Source organism: Oryx dammah, unplaced genomic scaffold (genome assembly GCF_014754425.2).
Source record: "Oryx dammah isolate SB20612 unplaced genomic scaffold, SCBI_Odam_1.1 HiC_scaffold_15, whole genome shotgun sequence".
In the NCBI taxonomy this organism is placed as follows: Eukaryota; Metazoa; Chordata; class Mammalia; order Artiodactyla; family Bovidae; genus Oryx; species Oryx dammah.
This window is the reverse complement of record NW_024070199.1, coordinates 48,871,984-48,895,056: the sequence shown is the minus strand read 5'-3', so window position 1 is coordinate 48,895,056 and position 23,073 is coordinate 48,871,984. Positions and strand designations below refer to the sequence as shown.

The 23,073-nt window shown below is 61.4% G+C and overlaps 1 protein-coding gene across 5 annotated transcripts; it reads left to right on the top strand.

Annotated features, from left to right (window-relative positions):
* Nucleotides 1–182: 182 nt before the first annotated feature.
* Nucleotides 183–18,112, top strand: EPS8L2 (EPS8 like 2). Of its 5 annotated transcripts, none has more exons than XM_040255445.1 (21): nt 183–327; nt 2,679–2,739; nt 2,844–2,899; nt 3,668–3,732; nt 11,726–11,887; nt 12,223–12,372; nt 12,452–12,531; nt 12,611–12,753; nt 12,833–12,903; nt 13,062–13,188; nt 13,334–13,422; nt 13,556–13,630; nt 13,856–14,004; nt 14,121–14,253; nt 14,363–14,475; nt 15,827–15,932; nt 16,539–16,652; nt 16,889–16,958; nt 17,070–17,250; nt 17,346–17,478; nt 17,551–18,112. In XM_040255445.1, exons 2-21 carry the CDS (start codon nt 2,696–2,698, stop codon nt 17,629–17,631), a joined length of 2,142 nt encoding a protein of 713 aa, XP_040111379.1. In that variant the 5' UTR covers nt 183–327; nt 2,679–2,695; the 3' UTR covers nt 17,632–18,112. The 5 variants fall into 5 exon arrangements, with proteins under 5 accessions (XP_040111379.1, XP_040111380.1, XP_040111378.1 ...); XM_040255446.1 differs by having other exon boundaries at nt 266–327; nt 2,617–2,739; nt 17,554–18,112; XM_040255444.1 differs by having other exon boundaries at nt 266–327; nt 2,617–2,739.
* The last annotated feature ends 4,961 nt before the right edge of the window (nt 18,113–23,073 follow it).

Genomic DNA, 23,073 nt, shown 5'->3' with positions numbered 1-23,073 from the left:
CAAAGCGTCAAGGTGCGCCCTCCTGCCACCCCCGCGAGGGACGGGCTCGCGGCCCCGCCCGCGCGCCCACTGGCGCCCCGGCTCTCCCGGTGGGGTTTGTGTCCCGGGAGCCTCGGGGGGCGGGGCATCCGCGTGCCCCCGCCCCTGCCCAGGGCCAGCCCGCGCGAGGAGACTAACCTGCCGCTCAGGTTCCTCCCCGCGCCCCGCCCCGGCCCCTCCGCGCGTCCCTCCCTGCTTCCGAGCCAGGCACCGACAGACGGGCAGGCGGACGCGCGGACGAAGGGACCAGCGGACGGACGGCCAGGAGCGGGGCTGCGAGAAGAGCAGGTGAGCGCCCCGACCTCGCTCGGCGCCCGCACCGGCTCGGCGCTGGAGCGGCGGACGGCGGGTCTCCGGGCCTCGGTTTCCCCAGGTGGCGGCACGACGCGGGGCTCCGCCTGGGTCTACAGGCCGGGCTGGGGCGCGCGGGGCATTGGCGAGAGGGGCCGCGCCGGGCCCGCGGGCTTTCCCTGGGCTGGCGGCCTGGAGCGGGGCCCGCGGCCTGGCCTGCCCCGTCTGGTCCTGGGGCGGCGCCGTGAGCTGGGGATGTTTGTAAGCCAGTGGCTTCTGAGTCAGACAGCCCCTCCCAACCTTGGGCTCAGTAGGAGGAAGCCCCTCCTCCAGTGAAGAAGGTGTTGAGGGGGTTCTCCTGCCCCTCAAAGGCCCCGGGCCCCGCCCCCCGACCCCGATGCCGGGCAGGCTGGGGGCTCCTTTGGGGCCGGCTTCCTGGCTGTGGGAGCCGGGGGGTGAGCCCCAGTCCAGGGTCAGGCCCTGGGTCAAGTCTGGGGTGTGGGAGGTGGAGGGCCGGGGCGGGGCGGGGGGGGGGGGCTGGGGGAGGGTGGGGGAGCTGGGGCCCCACGTTGCGGGCCCAAGTGCCTCTAGTCTGGGTTGCGCTGGCCTGGCCTGGGCAGCCCCTGTGTCTCAGGCGTCTGCCATGGCAGGGGAGGTCGGTGGCCAGGGCTCCCGGGCTTCTGAAGTGCCCACTGACCACCTGTGTCCCTGCCCTGAGGCAGTCAGCCCCAGCTCTGCTGGGAGGCAGGGCCTGGCGGGCGACTCCTCCGCCTCCGCTAGGGCAGCCCGACCCCGGGACCCCCTACTCCGCTCCAGCTTTGCCCGTGGCAGCCGTGGTTCCCGCCCCGCCCAGCAGTGCCCGCAGCGTCCAGACCTGGGCACAGCCCAGCTGGAGGGGCTCCCCCGTCCCAGGGCCCCACCTGGCTCCCTGGCCTCAAGCTGACTCCTCCCCAAGGTCACTCTTCGGGGAGCTGGAATTTGAACTTGGAGCTGGTCCCTCCGCCCTCCCTGCCCTGCTCGGGCCTCCTCCCCTCCAGGCCTGACCCGGCACAACATGGGGTCATCCCTGTGCACCCGGAAAACAGCCACAGTGAAACCGAAGTGCAGCCCGTGGCCCTCAGGGCCAGTGCCAGCCCCACCCCAGCCGGCGAAGCCCGTGCTCCCCACTCCCGCCCCGTAGGCGGCCCCTCCCCCAGCTGCTCCCCAACTCAGATGCCACCGCCTGGAGTCACCTTCCTGGCTGGCTCTGAGCCCCCCACCCCGCCCCAGGGAGTCAGAGAACAACCCAGGTGTCCGCCAACAGGCCTGGGTTTCACCCAGGGGAGTGTGTGTGTGTGTGTGTGTGTGTGTGTGTGTGTATTGGACACACGTGCCCAGCACCCTCAGCTCAGCCCTCCAGGAATCCCACTAATCAAACACTCCGGTTCACCTACTGAGGTCAGAAGCATTCCGGACATTCTCCACAGGCAGATGGACAGAGGAATCTGGCCAAGTCCAGACCCTGAGGACGCGGCGGGGTTACCTGAAGCCCCCAGCCCCTCAACCCTCTTGGGAGCTTCTCTGTAGGTAGAACCTGGTCAAGCCAGAAAGTCCTAGGCAGTCCCTGGCCTGGATGCCAGCACCGCTGACTTGTGGCCCGACCCTGCAGGCCCCTAACACTAAAGCCACAGATGGATGGCGTCACCGGTGACATCTGCTGGGTGCAGATGTGGGCCCCGGTGTCCCCACGGAGCACGGAATCCCACAGGGCACGTCATCCTGGCCCAGGGGTACCAGGCTGTGCTTGGCACCCAGGGGGTGGCTCTGTGTCCCTACACCCCTGCCTCCCTCCCCAGGCTCTCGCCTCAGCCTCTGCTGCCTTCCTCCCTTGTCTGGCTCTGATCTGCCTCAGGGCCTTTAAACTTACTATTCCTTCTGTTTGGAAGGTGCCTGCTTCCCCTGAGGCCCCTGCAGAGCCCCAGGACATATTCCTCAAAACTCTACCCCAGGCAGCCTCTGGGGGTGGGGACCCCCTGCTGGCACGCCCCGGAGATCCCTGTGGAGGACCCAGGGTCTGCGGAGCGATGGGGGTGCAGGGAGCACCAGCCAGGACTGGAGCAGGACTGGCCCTGCTATATCCAGAGGGCTGGGCTCTGCTCCCTGAGGTCACCTACCCAGGCACCCTGGGCAATCTCGGCAGGCCCTGGCCTGGGGGGTGGGGAGGAGGAGACCCAGGCCCTGCGTGGGAGCGGCAGGGCCCCGGCCGGCTCTGGCCGAGGTGTTCGCTTGATTCCCCTATCCACTCAGGTGTGGGCTGGGCACCAAACCCTGGACTCCGGCCACACTGAGATCTGCCCTCTTCCCGCCAGCCACCGTCGAGGACGCCATGAGCCAATCAGGGTCCGTGAGCTGTTGTCCGGGTGCCGCCAAGTGAGCCCCCGCCCCACCCGCCCGCCCCTCGACACCCCCACCCGCCCAGCTGTCCCAAGGGGGGGTGTGGCGTGGCCCCACCCTCACCAGCCCGTCCTCTGCAGCGGCAGCCTGGGCCGGTCTGACGGTGTGCCCAAGATGAGTGCCAAGGACCTGTTTGGTGAGTGAGGTTTGACAACAGGAGGCTGGGGACAGCTCAGCGGGGAGAGTCTCCCCTACCGCCCTCCCCAGGGCTGTGCCAGGCCCCCATAGGGGAAGGCAGAACAGCCTGGGCCCCCAGAGAAGGCCCCTGGGCCCAAACCAACCAATAGGTGCTCAGGCCCCGCCCCCAAGCTCTGGCCACAGAACAGCCCTCCCCCAGGGGGTCAGTAAGGGGAGAGGCCTTAGGAATAATTCAGGGAGCATCAATATTGATTCTCTGCGCTCTTCTCTGCCACCCGATCCTCCGGAGGGGGGGTGCCGGGGCTCCTGCTGGGCTGAGTGCCAGGTGTCTACTCCCGGAGGGCGGGGCCTGGCCAGCCCCCTCGCCCAGCTCTGACCTTCCCTCAGTCACACAGGCTCTGGAAAGCAAGGAGCCCCGGGAGGGGCAGGGAGATGGTCTCTGGCAGCTCTTGGAGTCGGGGCAAGGCCTGGACCAGACCCCTCCCCGGGCAGATGGGCCCGGAGCCTACGCGGGGAGAGGCTGAGCCTCCTACACCCGCTCCAGGGCAGACCTGGGCACAGCCGTGCCTTCACCTTGCTGAGCTGGGAGGTCCCTCCTGTGGACGGAGGGAGCCCCGGGTTCTGCCAGGAGAGGCCACCCCCCATTCCATGCGCCCGCGTCCATCCTGGAGGTCGTGAGGGGCCCATAGGCAGCCTGCGCCCTGGCCTCCCCTCGGCCCTGCCTGGGTCCTGCCTGTGGAGCCGAGTGATGGTGTCTCCTGTTCAGAGCAGAGGAAGAAGTACTCCAACTCCAACATCATCATGCACGAGACCTCCCAGTACCACGTCCAGGTGAGCCCCCCACCCCACAGGGCGCACCTGTGTTCTGTGTAGGGAAACGGAGGCCCGGCCCCTGGAGGCGTGGTCCCGCAGCAGGCCGCGTCTGAGCTCCCCGCTGGTGGGGGGCCCCACTCTCGTCCGGGGAGCTCCCAGTGTGAGGGGCACAGGAGCCCTGCGGCTGTGTCAGGGGGAGGGGACGCCCGGGGTGACACAGGCAGGCGAGGGTGGGCTCTGGGTGCCCCCGCAGCCCTCAGACGGAGGGCCCAGTGGGGAGGAAGCTGTCCTCCTGGCCCCACAGCAGAGGCTGGAGCGGGAGGGCGGAGCCGTCAGACTCGCTTCTGAGCTCCTCCTGGGGGCCTTGACTCCCATGGAGCCGGGAAAGCGAACTCTAGATCAGCTGACAGCTCAGGAGGCCTTTGCTCCCGGGTCCGTTTTAATTCACACTTAGAACCCAGGAAACATGTTTTTTAAATGACCTTCCTGTTCCTGGCAGCTGGCAAGTTCCTGGTTCCTGGTCACTGTCCCAACCTGCAGGACAAGAGGGCTGGGAAAGGATGAGAAGGGAGGAAGTGGGGGGGCCCGGAGCAGGAAGGTGAGGGTGGGGTCCTGGAGCAGGAAGGTGGGAGGACCCCATAGCAAGAAGGTGGGGGGTCCTGGAGCAAGAAGGTGGGGGGCACCCTGGAGCAAGAAGGTGGGGGAACCTGGAGCAGGAAGGTAAATACTTTCCTCCCCATAGAACCCTCCATGCCCCGGAAGCCACAGGAGTCACTGCTTTCTGAGCCTCAGCCTTCCTGTCTGTAGAGCGGGTCCACTGAGCCAAGGGGGCCCTGGGGCTTTTGCCCAGGGTTGTGCTGTGATCAGCCCCTCATGCCAGCCTGCGCAGGAGGCCTCTGTTCAGCCAGCTTGTGCCTGCCGCTGGCTCAGCACCCAGGGCAGCCCTCCACAGAGGGACTTTGCCGCCTGGTCACCGGGGCCTCCCAGCCCTTCTCCTAGGTTTTAGTCCAAACTAGCCTGTGAAGGACGCCAGCTCGGGGCACCTCTCCTGCCCACCCAGCAGCCAGCAGGGCTGAGGACGTGGGCGATCTGGGGCCCCGCCTGCATTCCCTGATGGCTCAGAAGGGAAAGAACCTGCCTGTAGGAGATGCGGGTCTGTGGGTTCCATCCCTGGGTCGGGAAGATCCCCTGGAGAAGGAAATGTCAACCCGCTCTAGTATTCTTGCCTGGAAAATCCCACGGACAGAGGAGCCTAGGGGGCTATAGTCCGGGGGGTTGCAGAGTCAGACTTGACTTAGTGACTAAACCACCACCCAGACGAGGAAACTGAAGCCGAGAGAGAGAGCGAGAGAGAGCGAGCGAGAGAGAGAGAGAGAGAGAGAGAGAGCGAGAGAGAGAGCGAGAGAGAGAGAGCGAGAGAGAGAGAGAGAGAGAGCGAGCGAGAGAGAGAGCGAGGTGGCGACAAGATCAGACCGACCGTGGCGATGGGAGGGGGTGCCCGAGGCTTGTGGATTTGTTTCTTTATTCCAAACGAACACACCGTGTGGAGAAGGCAATGGCAGCCCACTCCAGTGTCCTTGCCTGGAGAATCCCAGGGGCAGGGGAGCCTGGTGGGCTGCCATCTGTGGGGTCGCGCAGAGTCGGACACGACTGAAGCGACTCAGCAGCAGCAGCGACGCACTGTGACGTGGGCCTCGGGGGTTGGAGTGTGAGGCTCTGCACCAGCGCGCTCAGGACAGCGGACGGCTCTGTCCTTCGTGGTTGCAGCCGCCCGTGCCCCAATTTTCGGCAGCACTGCTCCGCCCTCCATTCCTGAAGTTGCGCGTTTTTGAGAATCCTGTAAAACTGAATTCGTAGAGTTTACAACCATCTTTGCTCTTCTGCTTGGTAAACTTATTTCAAAGATGCTGTGTGTACGAAAGAGTTCTCCAGGTCCAAAGCCCCGCCTGGCCCCTGGACCCTTCGTGGGGTGCTGCCTGTGTCCACATCAGATGTATAGGTTTCTTATTGAACAGTAGTGGGTCCTTTGCATTCAGCTAAAGGTGTATGGATAAGAAATACCTCCTCCCAGTCTGGCTTGTCAACGCACATGCATTAACTGTGTTGAAGCGGGTAGAAATGTTTAATTTTGATGACTTCCAGTCACATCCATTTTTTTCTTTAATGGTTAGGTGGTTTTGGGGAGCTTGAGAAGTCTGGTTTGCTTCGGTCATCGCTCGACCCAAGGCTCTGAAAACGTCTTGCATTTTCTTCTAGACACTTTGTAGCTTGTGTGTGTGCGAAGTCGCTTCAGTGATGGCCAACTCTTTGTGACCCCACGGACGGAGACCTTCCTGATTCAGGGGTCACCTTCCTGATTCACGCCGCTTGCGTCTCCTGCATTGGCAGGCAGACTCTTCACCACCAGCGCCACGTGGAAAGCCCCACTTTGTCGTCTAGGCTGTTACATTTAGGGCTCGTTGCTGTCCAGTCTCCGAGTCCGGTCTGACTCTTCGAGACCCCAGGGACTGCAGCACGCCAGGCTTCCCTGACCCTCTCCATCTCCGGAGTTTACCCAAGTTCATACCCATTGCGTCGGTGATGCCCTCCAACCATCTCATCCTCTGTCGTCCCCTTCTCCTCCTGCCCACGATCTTTCCCAGCATCAGGGTCTTTTCTACTGAGTCAGTTCTTCACATCAGGTGGCCAAAGTATTGGAGCTTCAGCTTCAGTGTCAGTCCTTCCAATGAGTATTCAGGGTTGATTTCCTTTAAGATTGACTGGTTGGATCTCCTTGCTGTCCAGGGGACTCTCAAGAGTCTTCTCCAGCACCACAGTTTGAAAGCATTAATTCTTGGGCGCTCAGCCTTCTTTATGGTCCTGCTCTCACATCTGTACATGACCACTAGGAAGACCACAGCCTTGACCATACAGACATTGGCAAAATGACGTCTTTGCTTTTTAACACACTGTCTAGGTTTGTCATAGCTTTCTTGCCAAGGAGTAAGCATCTTCTGATTTCATGACTGCAGTCACCATCTGCAGTGATTTTAGAGCCCATGAAGAGGGATTCTGTCACCGCTTCCACCTTTTAGAGCTATAATCCACTTTAAATTCATTTTTTGGTTTGAGACCCAAGGCTAGCCTTCCCTGTAGGGAAGTGCAGTGACAACAAAGCTATTTTTCCTCCCTCATAATCACTTTGGTGCCTTTGTCAAAGAGTGACTGTTTGGGTCTGGATGGGTCTGTTCCTGGACTCTCTGTGCTTCATACAATTCTACCTCTTCCTGGCTTATTAACCGTCTTGAAATCAGGCAATTTTGTTCTTTTTCTTTAAGGTTTTCTTGACTATTCTAAGTTCTTCGGGCTTGCATTGACATTTTAGAATCAAATTGTCCATTTTTACCCCTCGCCCCAGAAGCCTGCGGGAATCTTGATTTGCACTGAGTCGAGTCTGAGATTCAGTTTAGGGAGACTTCGCTCTGTGTCTTTCCCACCCATAAACAGGGCACCTCTTCACTTACTAGGTCTTCTCTAATCTCTCTCAGGCCTTTTTGGTGATTTTTTTACTGCAGAGGTCTCACAGCTCTTTGTTAAAATATTCCTTAGGTGTTTGATTTTTATATGCTGTTATAAATTATATCATTTTTTAAATTTAATCTTCCAGTTGTCTTGTAGCATTTGTTTTGTACAATTGAATTTTGTGAAGCGATTGAGTATCCTGAGTCTTCGCTGAATTCATTCGTTTCAGGAATTGCTTGTAGATTCACTGGATCTTTTATGAGTCGTTTTGTCTGAAAATACAGTACTTAATTTCTTAATTTTAACCACTTCGTCTTTCTTACATTATTGCTCTTGCTAGAACCATCAGGATAGTGCTCAATAATAATGATGGTGGGCACCCTTGCCTATGTCCCATCCAGAAGGAAGTGTTTAGAACTCCCTGTTCCGTCAGCTGCCTTGTCTCTGTAGACGCCCTTTACGAGAACGGGAACATTCCTTTCCATTCTTCCGTTTGCTGAGAGTTTTAATCATGAAAGTTGTTGAATTTTATCAAGTGCTTCCTCAATCGGGATGTCCTTGCTATCCTGTTAACGTGTGAGTCTTGCTGGGTTTTTGGGTTTTTTGGCTGCGTTGGGTCTGCTGTGCTGCACACAGGCTTCCTCTCGTTGCGGAGCACGGGCTTGTGTTTGTGATGGCCTCTTGTTGCAGAGCACGGGCTAAAGCACTCAAGTTCAGGAGTGGGGGCACATGGGCTTACTTGCCCCTCGGTATGTGGGATCTTCCTGGAACAGGGATGGAACCTGTGTCCCCGGCTTTGGCAAGCAGGTTCTTAACTACCAGACCACCAGGAAAGTCCTGAATCACTTTTTTTAAAATGTTGAACCAGCCTTGCATTTCTAGGATAAATTTCATTTACTAATGGTTTATTATCCTTCTTATGTGTTGGCAAAACTAATTTGCTAATATTTTGTTAAGGATTTTTTGCACTAATAGTTATTAGAACATCGGTCTGCAGTTTTCTCTTCCTGCAAAGCCCTTGGTAGGTTTTGGTATCAGAATTATGTCGGCCTTTTAAGATGAGTGGAGCGGTGCTGCTGCTCCTCTCGTCTTCAGAAACAGTTAATGGAAGGCTGGGACTCCTTCCTTCAAGTATTTGTTGGGATTCACCTATGAGGCCCTGAATATAGGGTTTTCCTTCTGGCACGGTTTCTTTTATTATGAATTCACTTTTATGCCTGTACGATCTCTAGTTATGCCCCCTCCTTCCTTCCGGTTACTGATCATTTGTGTTTTCTCTATTTTTTTCTTGATCAGTCTTGCTAAGGGTTTATCAATTTCATCAACCCTTTCAGAACCAACCTTGGGCTTTGTGGATTTTTCTCTCTGTTTGTTTTACTAGCTTGTTGGTTTCTGCTCTTAATTTCCTTCTTCCCACTTGCTCTGGTCTCCTTTTTTAACACTTATTTCCGCGGCTGTGATTCCCTCCTTCCCACTTGCTCTGGTTTCCTTTTTTTATTTCCGCGGCTGTGAGAGGCCTTGGCTACAGCACGTGGGGCCTTCCGTCTTCACTGAATCTGGTTCCCTGACCAGGGACTGAACACCCGCCCCTGCAGAGTCTGAGCCGCCAGGGAAGCCCCACGAGGCTTCATGTGGTTGTCATCTTCTAGTTTCCTAAGAAGCACGCGCAGACCATTGAAACTGCCCTTCTTCTTTTCTGATGTCCACTTATAGCCATAATGTTCCCCGAGGGACTCCTTTAGCGGTCTCCTGCAAGTTTTGATGTGCTTGTTTTGATTACTCAGCTCAGAACATTTTCTTTTTTAATTTTACTTTATTAGAGTATAGCTGATTTACAGTGTTGTGTTAGTTTCAGATGTACAGCAGAGTGTCTCAGATCTACAGATAACCCTCCTTTTCCAGATTCTTTACCCATGTAGGTTATTACAGAACAGAACACTGCAGGTAGTTCTCTGTGCTACACACGAGGCCCTGTTGGTCTCCTATTTTATATATGGCAGTGTGTTAATCCCAGGCTCCTAATTGATCTCTCCCCCCACTTTCCCCTCTGGTAACCATAGCTTGTTTCTGAAATCTCTGAGTCTGTTTCTGTTTTGTGAGTCAGTTCGTCTGTATCGTATTTTAAAATTAGATTCCACATACGAGTGATGTGTGTCAGTCACCCAGTCATGTCCGACTCTTCGAGACCCCACGAGCTGTAGCCCACCAGGCTCCTCCCTCCATGGGATTCTCCAGGCAAGAATACTGGAGTGTGTTGCCATTCCCTTCCCAGAGGATCTTCCCGACCCAGGGATTGAACCCTGGTCTCCTTCGCAGGTAGATTCTTTACCACTTGAGCTACAGGAAAGCCCTATATGAGTAACACCATATGATATTTGTCTGACTTACTTCACTGACTGTGATAATCTCTAAACCTCTCCACCTTGATGCAACTTGGAATATCTTCTGCTTTTCCTTGTGACTTCTTTGACCCATGGGTTGTTTAGATCTTTCTACTTTTTAAGCGTTTAACAGTGTGAGCGTTTACAGGTATGAACTCGCTCTAGGCTGCTGTTGCTGCACCCCGTAAGTCTGGGATTACTTTGTGTCTGTTCTCCTCTGTTACTAGGTATTTCATTTTCCTGGTGATTTCCCTTCACTCACTGTCGTTTGGAAGTGTATGTTTCTACAGGTGTGGACCCAGAGTAATTTAGAAAGATGTTGCTCAATTTCTGGTTGGTAGGTTTTGCGGTAATGAGTCTGGTATTGATTGCTAAATTAACCCTACTGTGTCAGAGGACACAGGCTGTGTCTTCAGGGGATTGGAACGACGGGCGGTATGCTTGGTATGCTTTGCAGACAGACTGGCTGCCTGACAGTCACTGTGTGTTTCTGCTCCCTCTCCAACCTGCCCGTGGACCTGTAGCCCAGCCTCTGAGTTGTGCGGGGAGTGGCCTTGTCCCTGCACGTGTGCAGGTTGCCTGGGTGGAAACATAAGAGGGAAGCCCCTGGCCCGGCCCAGTGTCACCAACTCCTCCCGGAGCTGCCAGGCGAGGCCCCCTTTCTCCACATCTTAACTGGCCAGCGTTACCCACAAGAGCAACAGAATGCGGGAAACTCATTCTTAAAGGAATATTCTCATGAGGCTTCAATCTGCAATTCTGGTATTGAATGAGTCTGCACAAAATTTTCTTCTTTTGCTTTTTGGCTGCACCATGTGGCTTGTGGGATCTAAGTTCCCAGGCCAGGGACAGAATCCGGACCCCTCGGCAGTCAGAGCTCAGAGTCCTAACCAGTGGCCTGCCAGGGAGGTCCCCGGTATATAATTTTCTATACTGAAAGGTTACTCCGTATCTATTCTCCTGTAGACTCTCTATTCATACCTTTTGTCGATTTTTCAATTGGGCTGTTAATCTTTTATACTTATTTACTTATTCTTTCATTATTTATTCATTTACTGTTGGTGTCCTTAATTATTAAACAAAATAGAGCTCTTAACAAAGTAAGAACTATCATTGTAATACAGATCAGTCTTTCTCTACTTTAAGAAAATTAGTCTGCATCAAGTCTATTATAGCTATTATTTTGTGTTTTCTCACTTTTTTTAAACTTTGTATGTGGTATTTTTTTTCACAAGCAGAACTTTTTTTAGGTCAAATTTATGGGTTTCGTCTTTTTGTTTCCTTTTTTATTTCTTGTGGCCATGCTGCCTGGCATGTGGGATCCTAGCTCCCCAACCAGGGGTCGAACCGCGGCCCCTGCAGGGGCAGCACAGCCTTAGCCACAGGACCCCCAGGGAAGTCCTGATCTTCTGAGTATCTGGGTTTTCTTCCTGGCTTAGCAAAGTCCCCCAGGGGAGAAGCCTTCCTGAGGTTATGCAAAGTCCCCCTTCGCGCATCCACGTTCTGTGGCTAAGCCTTGCCTACTTAAGAGTTTATGTCAGTATTTACCCAGCTGTCTCAGCAAAGGTTGGCACAGACACTCGGGGGCTCCTGGGAGGACAAGGTGCCCGAGCCAGGCTTCCAGAGAGAGGAGGGGGTGGGCAGGGCTGGCCGGCCGGGGGCCCGGCCCTGTCACAGGGGAGACAGCAGGCAGGCGGCAGAGAAGCGCGTGGTACCCACGTAAATAAATCGGATGACGGTAAACAAAAGGGCAGGTCAGGGACGTGGTGACAGGGAGGCTGGCTGGGCAGTCAGGGAGGAAAGCGCCCCAGGAGCGTCTGGAAGGGAGAGTGAGTTGGGAGCAGCCAGGTGGGCAGAGACAGCAGGGGCGGAGGCCCCACCCGGCTGCAGGGGACCAGGGGCGCTGCGTGCCCCAGCCACGGGCGGATGAGGCTGGGCGGCGGGTGTGTGCAGGGCTGCTAAGGGTTCACCGGGGCCTGTCTGTGGCTCCCAGAGACAGCCCCAAAGTGGGGCTTTGTCTCCTCAGAGCCCCAGCGCAGGGCTGTTCCCCTCAGACCCCCAGGCACAGCCCCTTGGCCCTTGACACCAGGAGGGCTGCGCCCAGGGTGACACCCTGCCCACCCACCCAGCACCTGGCTACGTTCATCATGGACAAGAGTGAGGCCATCACGTCTGTGGAAGACGCCATCCGGAAGCTGGTGCAGCTGAGCTCCAAGGAGAAAATCTGGACACAGGAGATGCTGCTGCAGGTCAACGACCAGTCGCTGCGACTGCTGGATATGGAGTCGCAGGTACCTCGGCGGGAGGAGGGCACAGGCTGGTCCTGCCGGGCGGGCGGAGGCAGCGACCCAGGCGTGCGGGGCCTGTCCATGGGACCTGAAGGCGGGAGGCAGAGGCAGGAGGACCGGGCGGGGCTGGAGTCACGGGAGCCACGCCCCACAGGGCCGCGCCCCGCCCCCGCCGGAGCCCTCCAGGGCTGGACCGAGGCGGGCCCGCGGTGTGGACCGTGCCGGTGCCGGCCGCGTCTGTGGCGTGAAGGCCACAGGCCAGGCCAGGCGGCGCGTGTCCATGGCGCCCCCTCCCTGAGCCCACCCCCGTGAGCCGGTCCCAGCCTCCTGTCCCCCAGGAGGAGCTGGAGAACTTCCCTCTGCCCAGCGTGCGGCACAGCCAGACGGTGCTCAACCAGCTGCGCTACCCGTCCGTGCTGCTGCTCGTGTGCCAGGACTCGGACCAGAGCAAGCCCGACGTCCACTTCTTCCACTGCGACGAGGTGGAGGTGAGGCGGGCGGCCGTGGGCTCGGGGGGCACGCGTCCCTCCTCAGAGCCGGCCTGACCCGCCCGCCCCCACCCCGCAGGCGGAGCTCGTGCACGAGGACATCGAGAGCGCGCTGGCGGACTGCCGCCTGGGGAAGAAGATGCGGCCGCAGACCCTGAAGTAGGGGGCTCGCAGGGGCCGGGGCGGCGGGCCCGGGCCGGGGGCTGCGCCGGGCTGAGCCGCCCCTCGTCCGCCTCAGGGGCCACCTGGAGAAGATCCGGCAGCGGCTGTCGATCCTGCCCGCGGCCCCGGGCCCGGCCCCCATCCCCTTCCAGCGCTTCGGCGGGGACTCCCCTTCCACCAAGAACCGAGTGGGCCTGCCGACGCCGCTGGGAGAGCTAGGTGGGCCCCGCGGGGCGGGGCTGGGGGCGGCAGCAGAGGTGGGCGGCGGGCCGGTCAGCCGCAGCTGTGCTCCGTGCAGGCCTCCGCCGTCGCGAGTCGCTGGAGGAGGAGCCGCGAGCCGCGCTGGCGCAGAGGATCGAGAAGGAGACGGTGGGTCTCGCGCGGGGCGCCCCAGGCACTCCGGGCCCCTCGACCAGCCCCTCCAACCACCCCCTCCCCCGGCCCGGGGCCCAAGAGGCGGCAGGTGGGGGTGTCCCTGCGGCGGGTCGGGCCGCCTGCGGCTGACCCCTGCCCTACTCTGACCCCAGCAAATCCTCAACTGCGCCCTGGACGACATTGAGTGGTTCGTGGCGCGGCTGCAGAAGGCGGCGGAGGCCTTCAAGCAGCTGAACCAGCGCAAGAAGGGAAAGAAGAAGGGGAAGAAGGGGCCGGCAGGTGCGGGGCGGGGGCGGGGCGGGGGGCAGAGTGACCCCTGAGCAGGGAAGGTGCGGCCGAGCTGGTGGGCAGCCTCAGGCTGAGGCCAGACCCGCCGGGCACGGCGACAGCGGGCCAGCCAGGCTAACGTCCGGCCCCCATCCAGAGGGCGTCCTCACGCTCCGGGCGCGGCCCCCCTCGGAGGCTGAGTTTGTGGACTGTTTCCAGAAGACTAAGCTGGCCTTCAACCTGCTGGTGAGGGCAAGGACCGCCCCGTCCTGCTGAGCTGACGTGGGGGATGGGGTCCCGCTTGTCCGCCGTGCCACCTGCCCCCACATCCGTGTGCCCGCTCCCCTCCCCCCAACGCGGGTTTGCTCCCCTTCCCCAGGCCAAGCTGCAGAAGCATATCGAGAATCCCAGCGCGGCTGAGCTGGTGCACTTCCTCTTCGGACCTCTGGACCTGGTGCCTGGGGCTGGGGGAAGCGGGAACCTGGGGGCTTGCTGGTTACTGGGAGAAGCAGGTGCCCACGTTGGGCAGTTGGCTGGGGCTGGCGTCCACGGTCAGAGCTGCGGACACAGTGGGCCAGCCTGTGGCGCTGCCGGGGGTAGAGGAGTTGAGAGATGAGGGGAGGGGTGAGGGAGGGGGAAGCGGCCAGCAGCCCCCTCTGACCCCGGCTGTGCCCCCCAGATCGTCAGCACTTGTGGTGGCCCAAACATCGCCCGCTCTGTGTCCAGGCCCCTGCTGTCCCGCGACGCTGTGGGGTTCCTCCGTGGCCACCTGGTCCCCAAGGAGATGGCCCTGTGGGAATCCCTGGGGGAGACCTGGACACGGCCCCGGTAGGGCAGCCCCTCGGGGCATACCAGGATGGGGTCCTGCGGTGGGTGGGCCGGGGGTCCTGAGCGGGGTTGGCTCTGTCGGCGGGCGCAGCTCACCCCAGGCCCTTCCACCCCAGCTCCGAGTGGCCCCGGGAGCCGCAGGCACCGCCCTACGTGCCCAGGTTCCACAGTGGCTGGGAGCCACCCCTGGACGTGCTGCAGGAGGCCCCCTGGGAGGTGGAGGGGCTGGCAGCTCCCGAGGACAGCGAGGTCAGAGCTCCTGCAGCCCTGCTGACCCCACCTCCGCCCCCACCTCACTGCCCGCCCTCCTGGCCCAGCCCCTGCCGCACGCCAAACCTAGTCGCCTGCTTCTCCACAGCCGGCTCCAGTGAGCCGACCGTCCTTTAGAAACTCCCCGAAGCACGGCCTGGTACTGGAGCCCACGCCCCCAGGAGACGTCCTCCCCCAGGTCAGCTCCCAGCACACACCCAGGTGAGCTCCTCTCAGGGTGAGGCGGGGCGCCGCTCACCCCTCCAGTCACCGACGCTCTGCTGCGGGCGGCACCACCGGCTCAACGGACTTGAGTCTGAGCAGACTGGGGGAAGTAGTGGAGGGCAGGAAAGCCCGGCGGGCTGCAGTTCCTAGCGACTGGACGACGGTGGCGGGTTCGCTGCCGCCAGATGGCGGCCAGAGGCTGGTCCCCGACTGCCAGCGCTTTCCGCGCGGGAGCAGCGCTCCCTTTCAGCTGTGTTGTGTGCAACTGAGAGAACGTTGAAAGCACCCATAAATCCACCACCTAACGTGACCTCTTTTTCCGGGTCTCCACGTTTATGCTTTAGAAACAGGTAGAAATGTACTAAACCTCTGGACTTAAGTGGTCTCACCGATGCCAGTCACCCAGTCGGGGCTGATTTAGACCCAGCCTCAGGGCCCAAGGAGAAGGCTTCGGGTCCTCGGGGGACAGCCTCCCTCCCCCCGCCATACGCATTTCCACGGACCACATCCCCCAGCCCCAGGGCCTAGGGGAGTCCCCGTCCTTCCTCCCCTCCCCTCCTCTCCTCTGTTCTTAGTCCTGGTCTGGACTTGTGTGGGGAGCACCTTACCTCCCAGACCCCAGGATTCAGTCTCAGGAAGGGAGGAGCTGGAATCCATGTTTTAGACAAGTGTGCCCCTCCTTCCGGCCCACGTCAGCAGCCTGATGCCCCTGGTCCCTGGCCGAGGGTCACCTTTAAGAAACATTTTCATCCTTTGATCTCTAGCCCTCAGCTGCTCCACCCAAGCCCATCCTGACACACCCCCAGCCAGGGCCCCAGGAGCCACCCCATCCCCACCCCCCACGTCCCCGGGGCATGAGCCCACACCTGTGTGAGCGGTGCCCTTGTGCCCTAGCAGCAGGCTGGGCAGGAGGGATGGCCCCACACAGGTGGCAGGCACAGGCCTGCTCCTTCCAGGGGCTGGGACACCCCGTGTGGTGTGTGTCCACACGCTGTCTGCAGCGCCAGAGGGGCTGTGGCTCTGAAAGCGTCTGCCCGGCCCCTGATGGTCAGCTGACGCTGGGTCCCCTGGGGGCTGGACCTGGAGACCCCTGCGGGGGCCTGGGCTGGGGCGGGCCTTGCTGTGCCCACAGGCCCCCGCGTGCCACCCGCCTCTGCGGCCCCCCCCCCATGCAGGGGGCCCCAGACGCAACGGGGCTGTCACAGTTTCCATCCCAGCTGACAGCCGCAGTCTCTGCACCGCAGACGGGAGGCAGCCACGCACCTGGGAAGCTGTGCCCGGCCCGGCGCCAGGCTGAGGAGAGACCCCAGCCCAGCGCGGGGGCCTCAGTCCTTCCTGTCCCATACAGAGGCTACGAGTCCGCGCCAGCCATGGCCAAGTACGTCAAGGTCCTCTATGACTTCACGGCCCGCAACGCCAACGAGCTGTCAGTGCTCAGGGACGAGGTCCTGGAGGTGAGTGGGGGCTACGGGGGGTGGTGGGGTCCCAGAAAAGGCATCTGCCTGACCCTGGGGCTCCACTCTGGGTCCTCAGCCTGGCACCCCCAGCACAGCCTGGCTGATCCCCCTTGGGGATCTCAGAGGGGTGTCAAGGGCCCCTGAGCTGGGCAGGACTCAGGAAAAAGGAGGACTCTCCCTGTGCTGGGTGAAGAACCCCCCCAACCCAGCAGGGCCCTGTCATTCACATCCATCCGGGAGCCCCCCCAAAGTACTTCCCATGTTTCATGCCACTCCTGAATCCAGGCCACCCACTAAAAAGTGGAGCGGCTTGGGGGTGGGGGTGATCTATATCCACCGTCAGGCTAGAGGCTCAGGACACCCCAGGGGGAGTGGGAAGAGGGTGGGAGGCCGGGGGGCCAGGGGTGCTGGCCAGGGTGTGATCATCATCACGGGACCGGGCGTGGGCCGGCTCAGAGGGGACTGCAGAACCCTCTCTGGCCCGTTGGTAAAGAGGGGCTCCCCCTGGTGGTCCCCGTTGCTTGCAGGGGGGTGGGGCGGGGTGGGGGGTGGGGCGGGGGGGGAGCTGTGGACCAGGGTGATGGCGGGATGCCGGGCCTGCAGGTGCTGGAGGACGGTCACCAGTGGTGGAAGCTTCGGAATCGCAGCGGCCAGGCAGGCTACGTGCCCGGCAACATCCTGGCAGAGACCCGGCTGGAGGACGCCCCCCAGGAGCAGGTGAGGGGAGGTCTGCCCTGTCCCGCTATGGGTTGGCGGGGGCGGGGCGAGGTCGCGAAAGACCCAGCCCGGACCCCTCCCTGTGGGAACTGATGAAAGCTCCCGGGGTCTGGGCCGAGGCTGGGGAGGTGGGGGCCCCCGAGCAGGTCCTGGGGGTGGAGGGAGAGGCCTGGGGAGGGACGCCGAGCTGACCTAACGGCGCCCCCACCCCGTGCTCTGGCCCCCTCCTCCTGCAGGGAGTGAAGTACTGGGGTCCTGCCAGCCCAACCCACAAGCTGCCCCCCAGCTTCGCAGGAAACAAAGACGGTGAGGGATGGGGACCCTGGACCCCAGCGCCCCGCAGCCCGTCTGGGGAGGGGCGGGCGAGGGGAGCCGTCGGTCCGGGCGGCGCGGGTCTGAGCCGCCGGACGCCCGCAGAGCTAATGCAGCACATGGACGAGGTCAACGACGAGCTGGTGAAGAAGATCAGCAACATCCGGGCGCAGCCGGCGCGGCCCTTCCGGGTGGAGCGCAGCCAGCCGGCGGCCCCGCCGCTCACCCACGCGTCCGGGCCCCGCGAGGTCCGCGCCTGGCTGGAGGCCAAGGCCTTCAGCGCGCGGTGAGCGGGGGCGGGGCGCGGGGGTGGGGTGAGCTGGCGGGGCGGGCGGGGGGGCGAGGGCCTCGGCCGCGCTCACGCTGGCGCTCGCTCCGCAGGGTCGTGGAGCACCTGGGCGTCCTGACCGGCCCGCAGCTCTTCTCTCTCAACAAGGACGAGCTGCGGAAGGTGTGCGGGGAGGAGGGCGCCCGCGTGTACAGCCAGCTCACCGTGCAGAAGGCCTTCCTGGAGGTGAGCCCGCCCGCCGCACGGCGCCGGGACAGCGGCTGGCGGGACCCTGACCGACGCCCCCCTCTCCCCCAGAAGCAGCAGGGTGGGTCGGAGCTGGAGGAGCTCATGAGCAAGTTCCATTCCAAGACCCAGAGGCGCGCAGAGGACAGTTAGGCCTGCAGCTGGGGATGCGCCCCGCGGCTGGAGTGTTATTTTTGTTCGCCGACGTGTTTCGGACCCTGGACTCGGATGGACAGTCGCGCTGGCTGGGGTCCCTGGGGTGTGACCTCGGGCCCGGCGCTGCCCCCCCTGCCCCCCCCGCGCACATCCCCCAGGCCGCCCCTACACTCTTCGCAGCCAAACTTGCCGCCAGGCGGTGCCAGCCCCTCCTCCACCTGCCCCCTGATCCCGGAGCGCCGCCCGTACCCCCCACTCCCGAGGCCGCAGGAACCCCCAGAGCCGTCAGGGACCTTTCCTCAGGCCTCGCCCCCGCACCCCCCCACCCACCAAAGGCCAGCTGCGGGGCCAAGGGCAGCAGACCTCAGCCACCCCGCTGCCCTTGGCTCTGAGCTGGCCAGGTTGGTGCCCCTTGCAGGCCGAGACGGCCTCAGCACCTACCCAGTGCTCTGCTCTCCTGGGGGGGCCTGGGGGGCTCCCCCCAGGAGTGGGGTGCCTGTGGCACTCCACCTCCTGGAGGATTGAGGATGGACTGAACCCCATGCACCCAAGGACTGGCCCTGGGCACCCCTCAACCCCCCACGCCTGTCCCCAGCGCCCTGCCCCCCGCACGCCTGTCCCCAGCCCTCCGCGGAGCTCAGGGGCTCTCAGCTTCCTCTGACCAGATCTTAGGCCTGCTCTCCTGGCCTGCTGTGCGGCGGGAGGTGAGTCTTGGAGCCCTGGACTGCGGTCACACCCCGAGGAGGAGAGGTGACCAAGTCTCAGGATCCACGCCATTAAACCCCTTCAGTCTCCCAGCAGCCCCGTGTCTGTGTCCTGGAGGTGCGCTGGGGTTGCTGTGGGTTCTGGAGCCCCCTCTGGGATTGCACGTTTGGAAGAATTGCTGGGCAGAGGCAGGCAGTGGCCAGGCCGGGCTGGGGACGTTCCCGTGAGGCTTCTCACCCCTCCACATCCGAGCAAGAGGGCCCAGAGGACACCCCTGAGAGCTGTGGCTGTGTGCCCACTGCAGAGCCGTGGCTTTCCCAGCCTCGAGGTCCGGAAGGCCGGATGGGAGGGGTGGGAGCAGGTCTGTCAAACCTCCAGCAGGGAGGGGGCATGAGTCATGGGGTCAAGATCGAAACTAGACTCGCAGGGTGAGCCCCAAGCCACGGGAGGGGCCCCAGAGAGGGCGTGGGGCCTGCGGGGCGGGGCAGGCAGCCGGTGCAGGGACCCGGGACCCTGAAGGCAGAGGTCAGGGGCACAGGCGCCTGGCGGGCTGGCCAGACCACAGCAGGCCCACCCTCGGCGACGGCCTGTGGTTCCCTCTGCTGGCTGCTCTGCGCATTGCGAGCCAGCAGACCAGCAGGGAGCGTGCAGCACCTGCTACCTGCCCCTGCACCCCTAAAGCCAGGGGAGGACCCCCCGGGGTTCCAGGGTCTCTGCCTGGTGGGCGACCACAGGACGCTTGGACACAGAGGCTGGTTGTGCCTTTCAGGGTGGGAGATGGCGGGAGTAAGGGGCTGTCCCCTGCTGGGCTGGGCCTCAGAAGCCCTGTGAAGCTCGGTCAAGGGCAGCTGGGGGTGTCTGGTGCCTTCTGGGCAACACCAAGATTTGACCACCACGGAGCCCTCTTCCTGGGAAAGGAAGGTGCTCCCTCCAGCTCCAGGCCTCGAGAGGAGGGTCTTTGCTCCCATGCCTAGGCAGGATCTCACAAACGAGGAGCTCGAGAGGAAAAGGGGAGAATTGGGCATCCACCCTCCCATCAGAAAGCACAGCCCCCGCTGGGCCAGGACTGCCAGCCCCCCTTGCTTGGCTGGGACCCTCCCCAAGCAGGCCTGAGCACCCCAGCCCCCCGGGCTCCCAGGGTGGCCTCTGCTGGCCCAGGGGTGCCCACATTAGACCTGAAGGTTAGAGGGACAGCTCCCAGTGCACCCTCTGTCCCCACCCAGCCAGGCGCTGTCATCAGCGGGATGGTCTGGACTTTGGGGACCCTGCCTCTAGGCTGGGTCATTTGTCTCTTGGAAGCCCGAAAACCTATACCTGCCTCCTTGCCCAGCCTCCCTCCTCCCCCCACAGGCTGCCTCCCGCCACGGCCCCCTCTGGCCCATCCTGCCTCTTGGGCAGCCTGAGGGGAGCCCACTCCCCCAGCTCCCAGGCCCCCCTTTCCTGACCAGGAGCTGCTGGTTCTGAGCCGCCCCCACCCCAGGGGTCTGCTCAGGTTGCAGGGCTCCCTGTCCCCCCAGGACAGACACGTGCAGGGCCCAAGTCACTCAGCTTTTGGGATCCCTGCGAGGATTTCCTGTGCTTCCTGCCCCAGGGCGTCACTCCGCAGGGCTTCCAGGTTAGGGAGTAACTGGTGATCTCAGGGCCCCAGAAGCAGGCACAGACAAGGCACAGAGAGCCAGGGGCCCTGCCTGGAGCCCCAGAGAGGGGCAGAGCCTGGGAGGCCCCCAGCTTGCACTGGTCACGCAGGGCAGAGGTGGGGTCTGATGGCACAGCCTGGGGCAGAGGGTGGGGGCCACGGAGGTCTGACCGCGGGCAGAGCAGGCCGTCTCGCCCAGCGCCCGCCCAGTGCCCAGCTGTGCCGCCCACGGACGTCCCCACCAACAAGGTCGGCTCTGTGCTGTGGACAGGCTGTCTTTGTGGCTGCCTTCCCACCAGTGGCCTCTGGTTCCCCCCATCTCCTCCCCAACTTGGGCCAGGCCAAAAGGCCAGCGGGGCCCAATGCCATTTTGGGTGGAGATTCTCCTTTTCCCTTTCTTTCTGACTTTTTCAAAATGTTTGACTCACTGAAAGGTTACTGCACAAAACTAGCACAGGAGGCAAGACGTCTTCACACCCGTGTCAGCTGCCGGGATCACAGCAGAGGCACAGTGTACGCCTATCACCGGGGGCAGGTGTGCTCGGCAGGGCGGCCTCACGGGGGACGGTGGTGCTGAGAGCAGCTCCACTTGGAGAAACGCAAAAATGATTGCTATTAACCTCCCCCAGAAGTGCTTGCGGTGGGAATTGCTAGGCTAACGTGAGGGGCAGAATTAAAGTTGAAGAGCCCGTGGTCTGTTCCGTAGTGACCCCCACGGAGCATCCTCCCGGGCGGGGTCCGCAGGTCCCCGGGGGGCCCTGAATGCTAGACGAGCGTCCTAACAAGACAGCAAAATGTTAAAGGTCGGATTGTATCCCCCAGTTCATATGAGGTGGGGTCGTTAGGATGGGCCCTCACGCAACGTGACTACTGTCCTTATCAACAGAGGACACGTGGTCATAGACACGCACGGAGAAGGTCCCCTGAGGACAGAGGTGGGGACCAGGCTGCTGCTTCCACAACACGAGGAGCCTCAAAGATCGCAGCCAGGCTGGGCCAGAGCGGGGGGCCCTGCTGGCCTTGGGCTTCCAGCCTCCAGGACTTTGAGACGAGTTCCTGGTGTTGAAGCCTTGTGGGCTATGGTCCTCTGCTGCCACAGCCTCAGAAACTAGCACAGGGTGACTCACCTCTTTCACGGGGCTCTGGTGGGCACGGATAGTGCAGAAGCCCTGGTGGGTGAAGTTGTTGGCTCCTCGGCGAGGATCTCGGCGAGGATCCCGGCGTGGCCACGGCAGGACCCCCTCACACACGCCCCCAGGAGGAAGCCCCTGAGCGAGCCCGGGGCCTCGGCAAACACCCCTGACGGAGCGGACTCCCGTCTGGGCCCTCGGCGAGAGCCCTCGGGTGCCAGCCTCCTGCAGCGCTCGCTCGGGCGATGGGCGAGCCCCGACCCACCCTGGGCCGGCTGTGCTGTTCACACCTGGGGTCTTGGCGGGCGTTTGCCCCCAAATAAGAGAAACAGCAGACAGTCTTTGTTGCCATGGTAAATTCGCGGTTTCTACTGGAAATTAGAGTTTTGGAGCCTGCCAGCATCAGCGAGACAGCTCCCCGACCTGCAGGCCCTTCTCCGAGCGTGTGATGCTGGTGTGAGTCCCACGTGGACGTGGAAAGGGAGGCTCTGAGTCCGCAGTTTCCAACAACCGACGCACAGTGTTACAGAGTCACGGGGCCCAGAGACCCGTCCTTGGAGCGGGAGGGACCAGGAGTCCCCGGGGCCCCAGGGAGCCGCGCCCGGGGTGGGCTCCCCGTCCAGACGGCGGCTGCCCGGAGAGACGCCCCAAGCTGGGGTTCAGTGTCGATCGGGGGAGAACGTCCCCGATGACCCGAAAAGGCCGCTCACCTGCTCCTGGTTTCTAGCTGCGAGTCCGGGCGAGGCCGGGTTTTCTCTGATGCTTTGACCAGGATGGTGTCCCCAACAACGAAGGTGGGCATGGGGATGAGGTCCAGCTGCTGCTGGGAAGCCCGACGTCAGGGAGATTCGTAAAGACATGTATTCATGCCACTCTTATTTTTCATAGAAATCTGCTCTTTATGTGTTGAATGCTGGTGCCCCAAAATGCTGTCCCCCAAAGGGGACATGTTGATAAAGCTACTCGGGCTCAGCTACCCTGAGAGTCTTGGCAGGGTCTGGGGGTGAGGGTAAGGTGTGCCTGAGATTTGGAGCTGGGATTAGAATTGGGCAAACTTGAGACATAATTGGTTCAGGAGTGGTGAGCACATAGAGGGTTATAAGTGAGTTTAGAGGATCAGCTGAGGAAAACGGCAAAGTTGGTTTTCTGCAACTGTCTGTCACTGTTATTTCAAAAGAAAGAATAAATCGGAGCCTTTAACTTGTCACAGTTTTATTTTCTAATACAATAAATATGGATGGATAACACCCACAAGAAAAAAGTTCTTTGGGACCTGTAATAATTTTTAAGTCTGTAAAAGTGTCCTGAGGCCCAATAGCTTAAGAACTGCTGACACAGAATTTATGGGGAGACCAGTGATACACAGCAGAGCCTGGGGAGCTGGGCAGCCCTGGACGGACTGGACAGAGTGAGGGGTGGTGTCCACGTTCCCCGGGGAAGCTGGGCTGCAAGTGTCCCTGGGCAGAGACTCAAACTCGGCCACCACCGGGAAAGACGCAGGCTCCGCTCCCGCCTCTCAGACGAACAGAGCAGGACGCAGGCTGAGGCCCAGCGCCGCCTGTGATGTGAGGGGAGGTCTGGGACTTCCCCAGAGGGCACCCCCAGGGCGTGGGGAGCGGGAGAGGCCGAGGCAGCCGAAGCCGCAGGAGAGGCGCAGAGACGGGGTCCGTTGGGCTTCTGGCCAACCGACCAGAGCGGGGCTTCCCGTGACCCCTCCTCTGATGGGATTGACTCGCTAGAACCACCCGCAGAATTCGAGAAGCCAGCTGATGTAGCAGATCACCAGTTTTTCGTAAGGATATTAAAGAGTATGAAAGAACTGCCAGATGGAGAGATACTCAGGCTGAGGTTTGGGAGAGTTCCAAACACAGGGGCTTCTGTCCCTGTGGAGTTTGGGGCCTGGCACGTAGAAGCTTCTTGGACCGCCAAGCTACATGCTCTCTGAACCCCCTTCTGTGGGGCTTTCGT

Bases quoted from the DNA above. Each gene is read 5' to 3' on its own strand.
- EPS8L2 (XM_040255445.1), top strand. From the start codon at position 2,696: ATGAGCCAATCAGGGTCCGTGAGCTGTTGTCCGGGTGCCGCCAA. The intron at 12,904-13,061 runs GTGGGTCTCGCG...CTCTGACCCCAG, and splicing joins AGAGGATCGAGAAGGAGACG to CAAATCCTCAACTGCGCCCT. The intron at 13,423-13,555 runs GTGAGGGCAAGG...CCCCTTCCCCAG, and splicing joins AGCTGGCCTTCAACCTGCTG to GCCAAGCTGCAGAAGCATAT.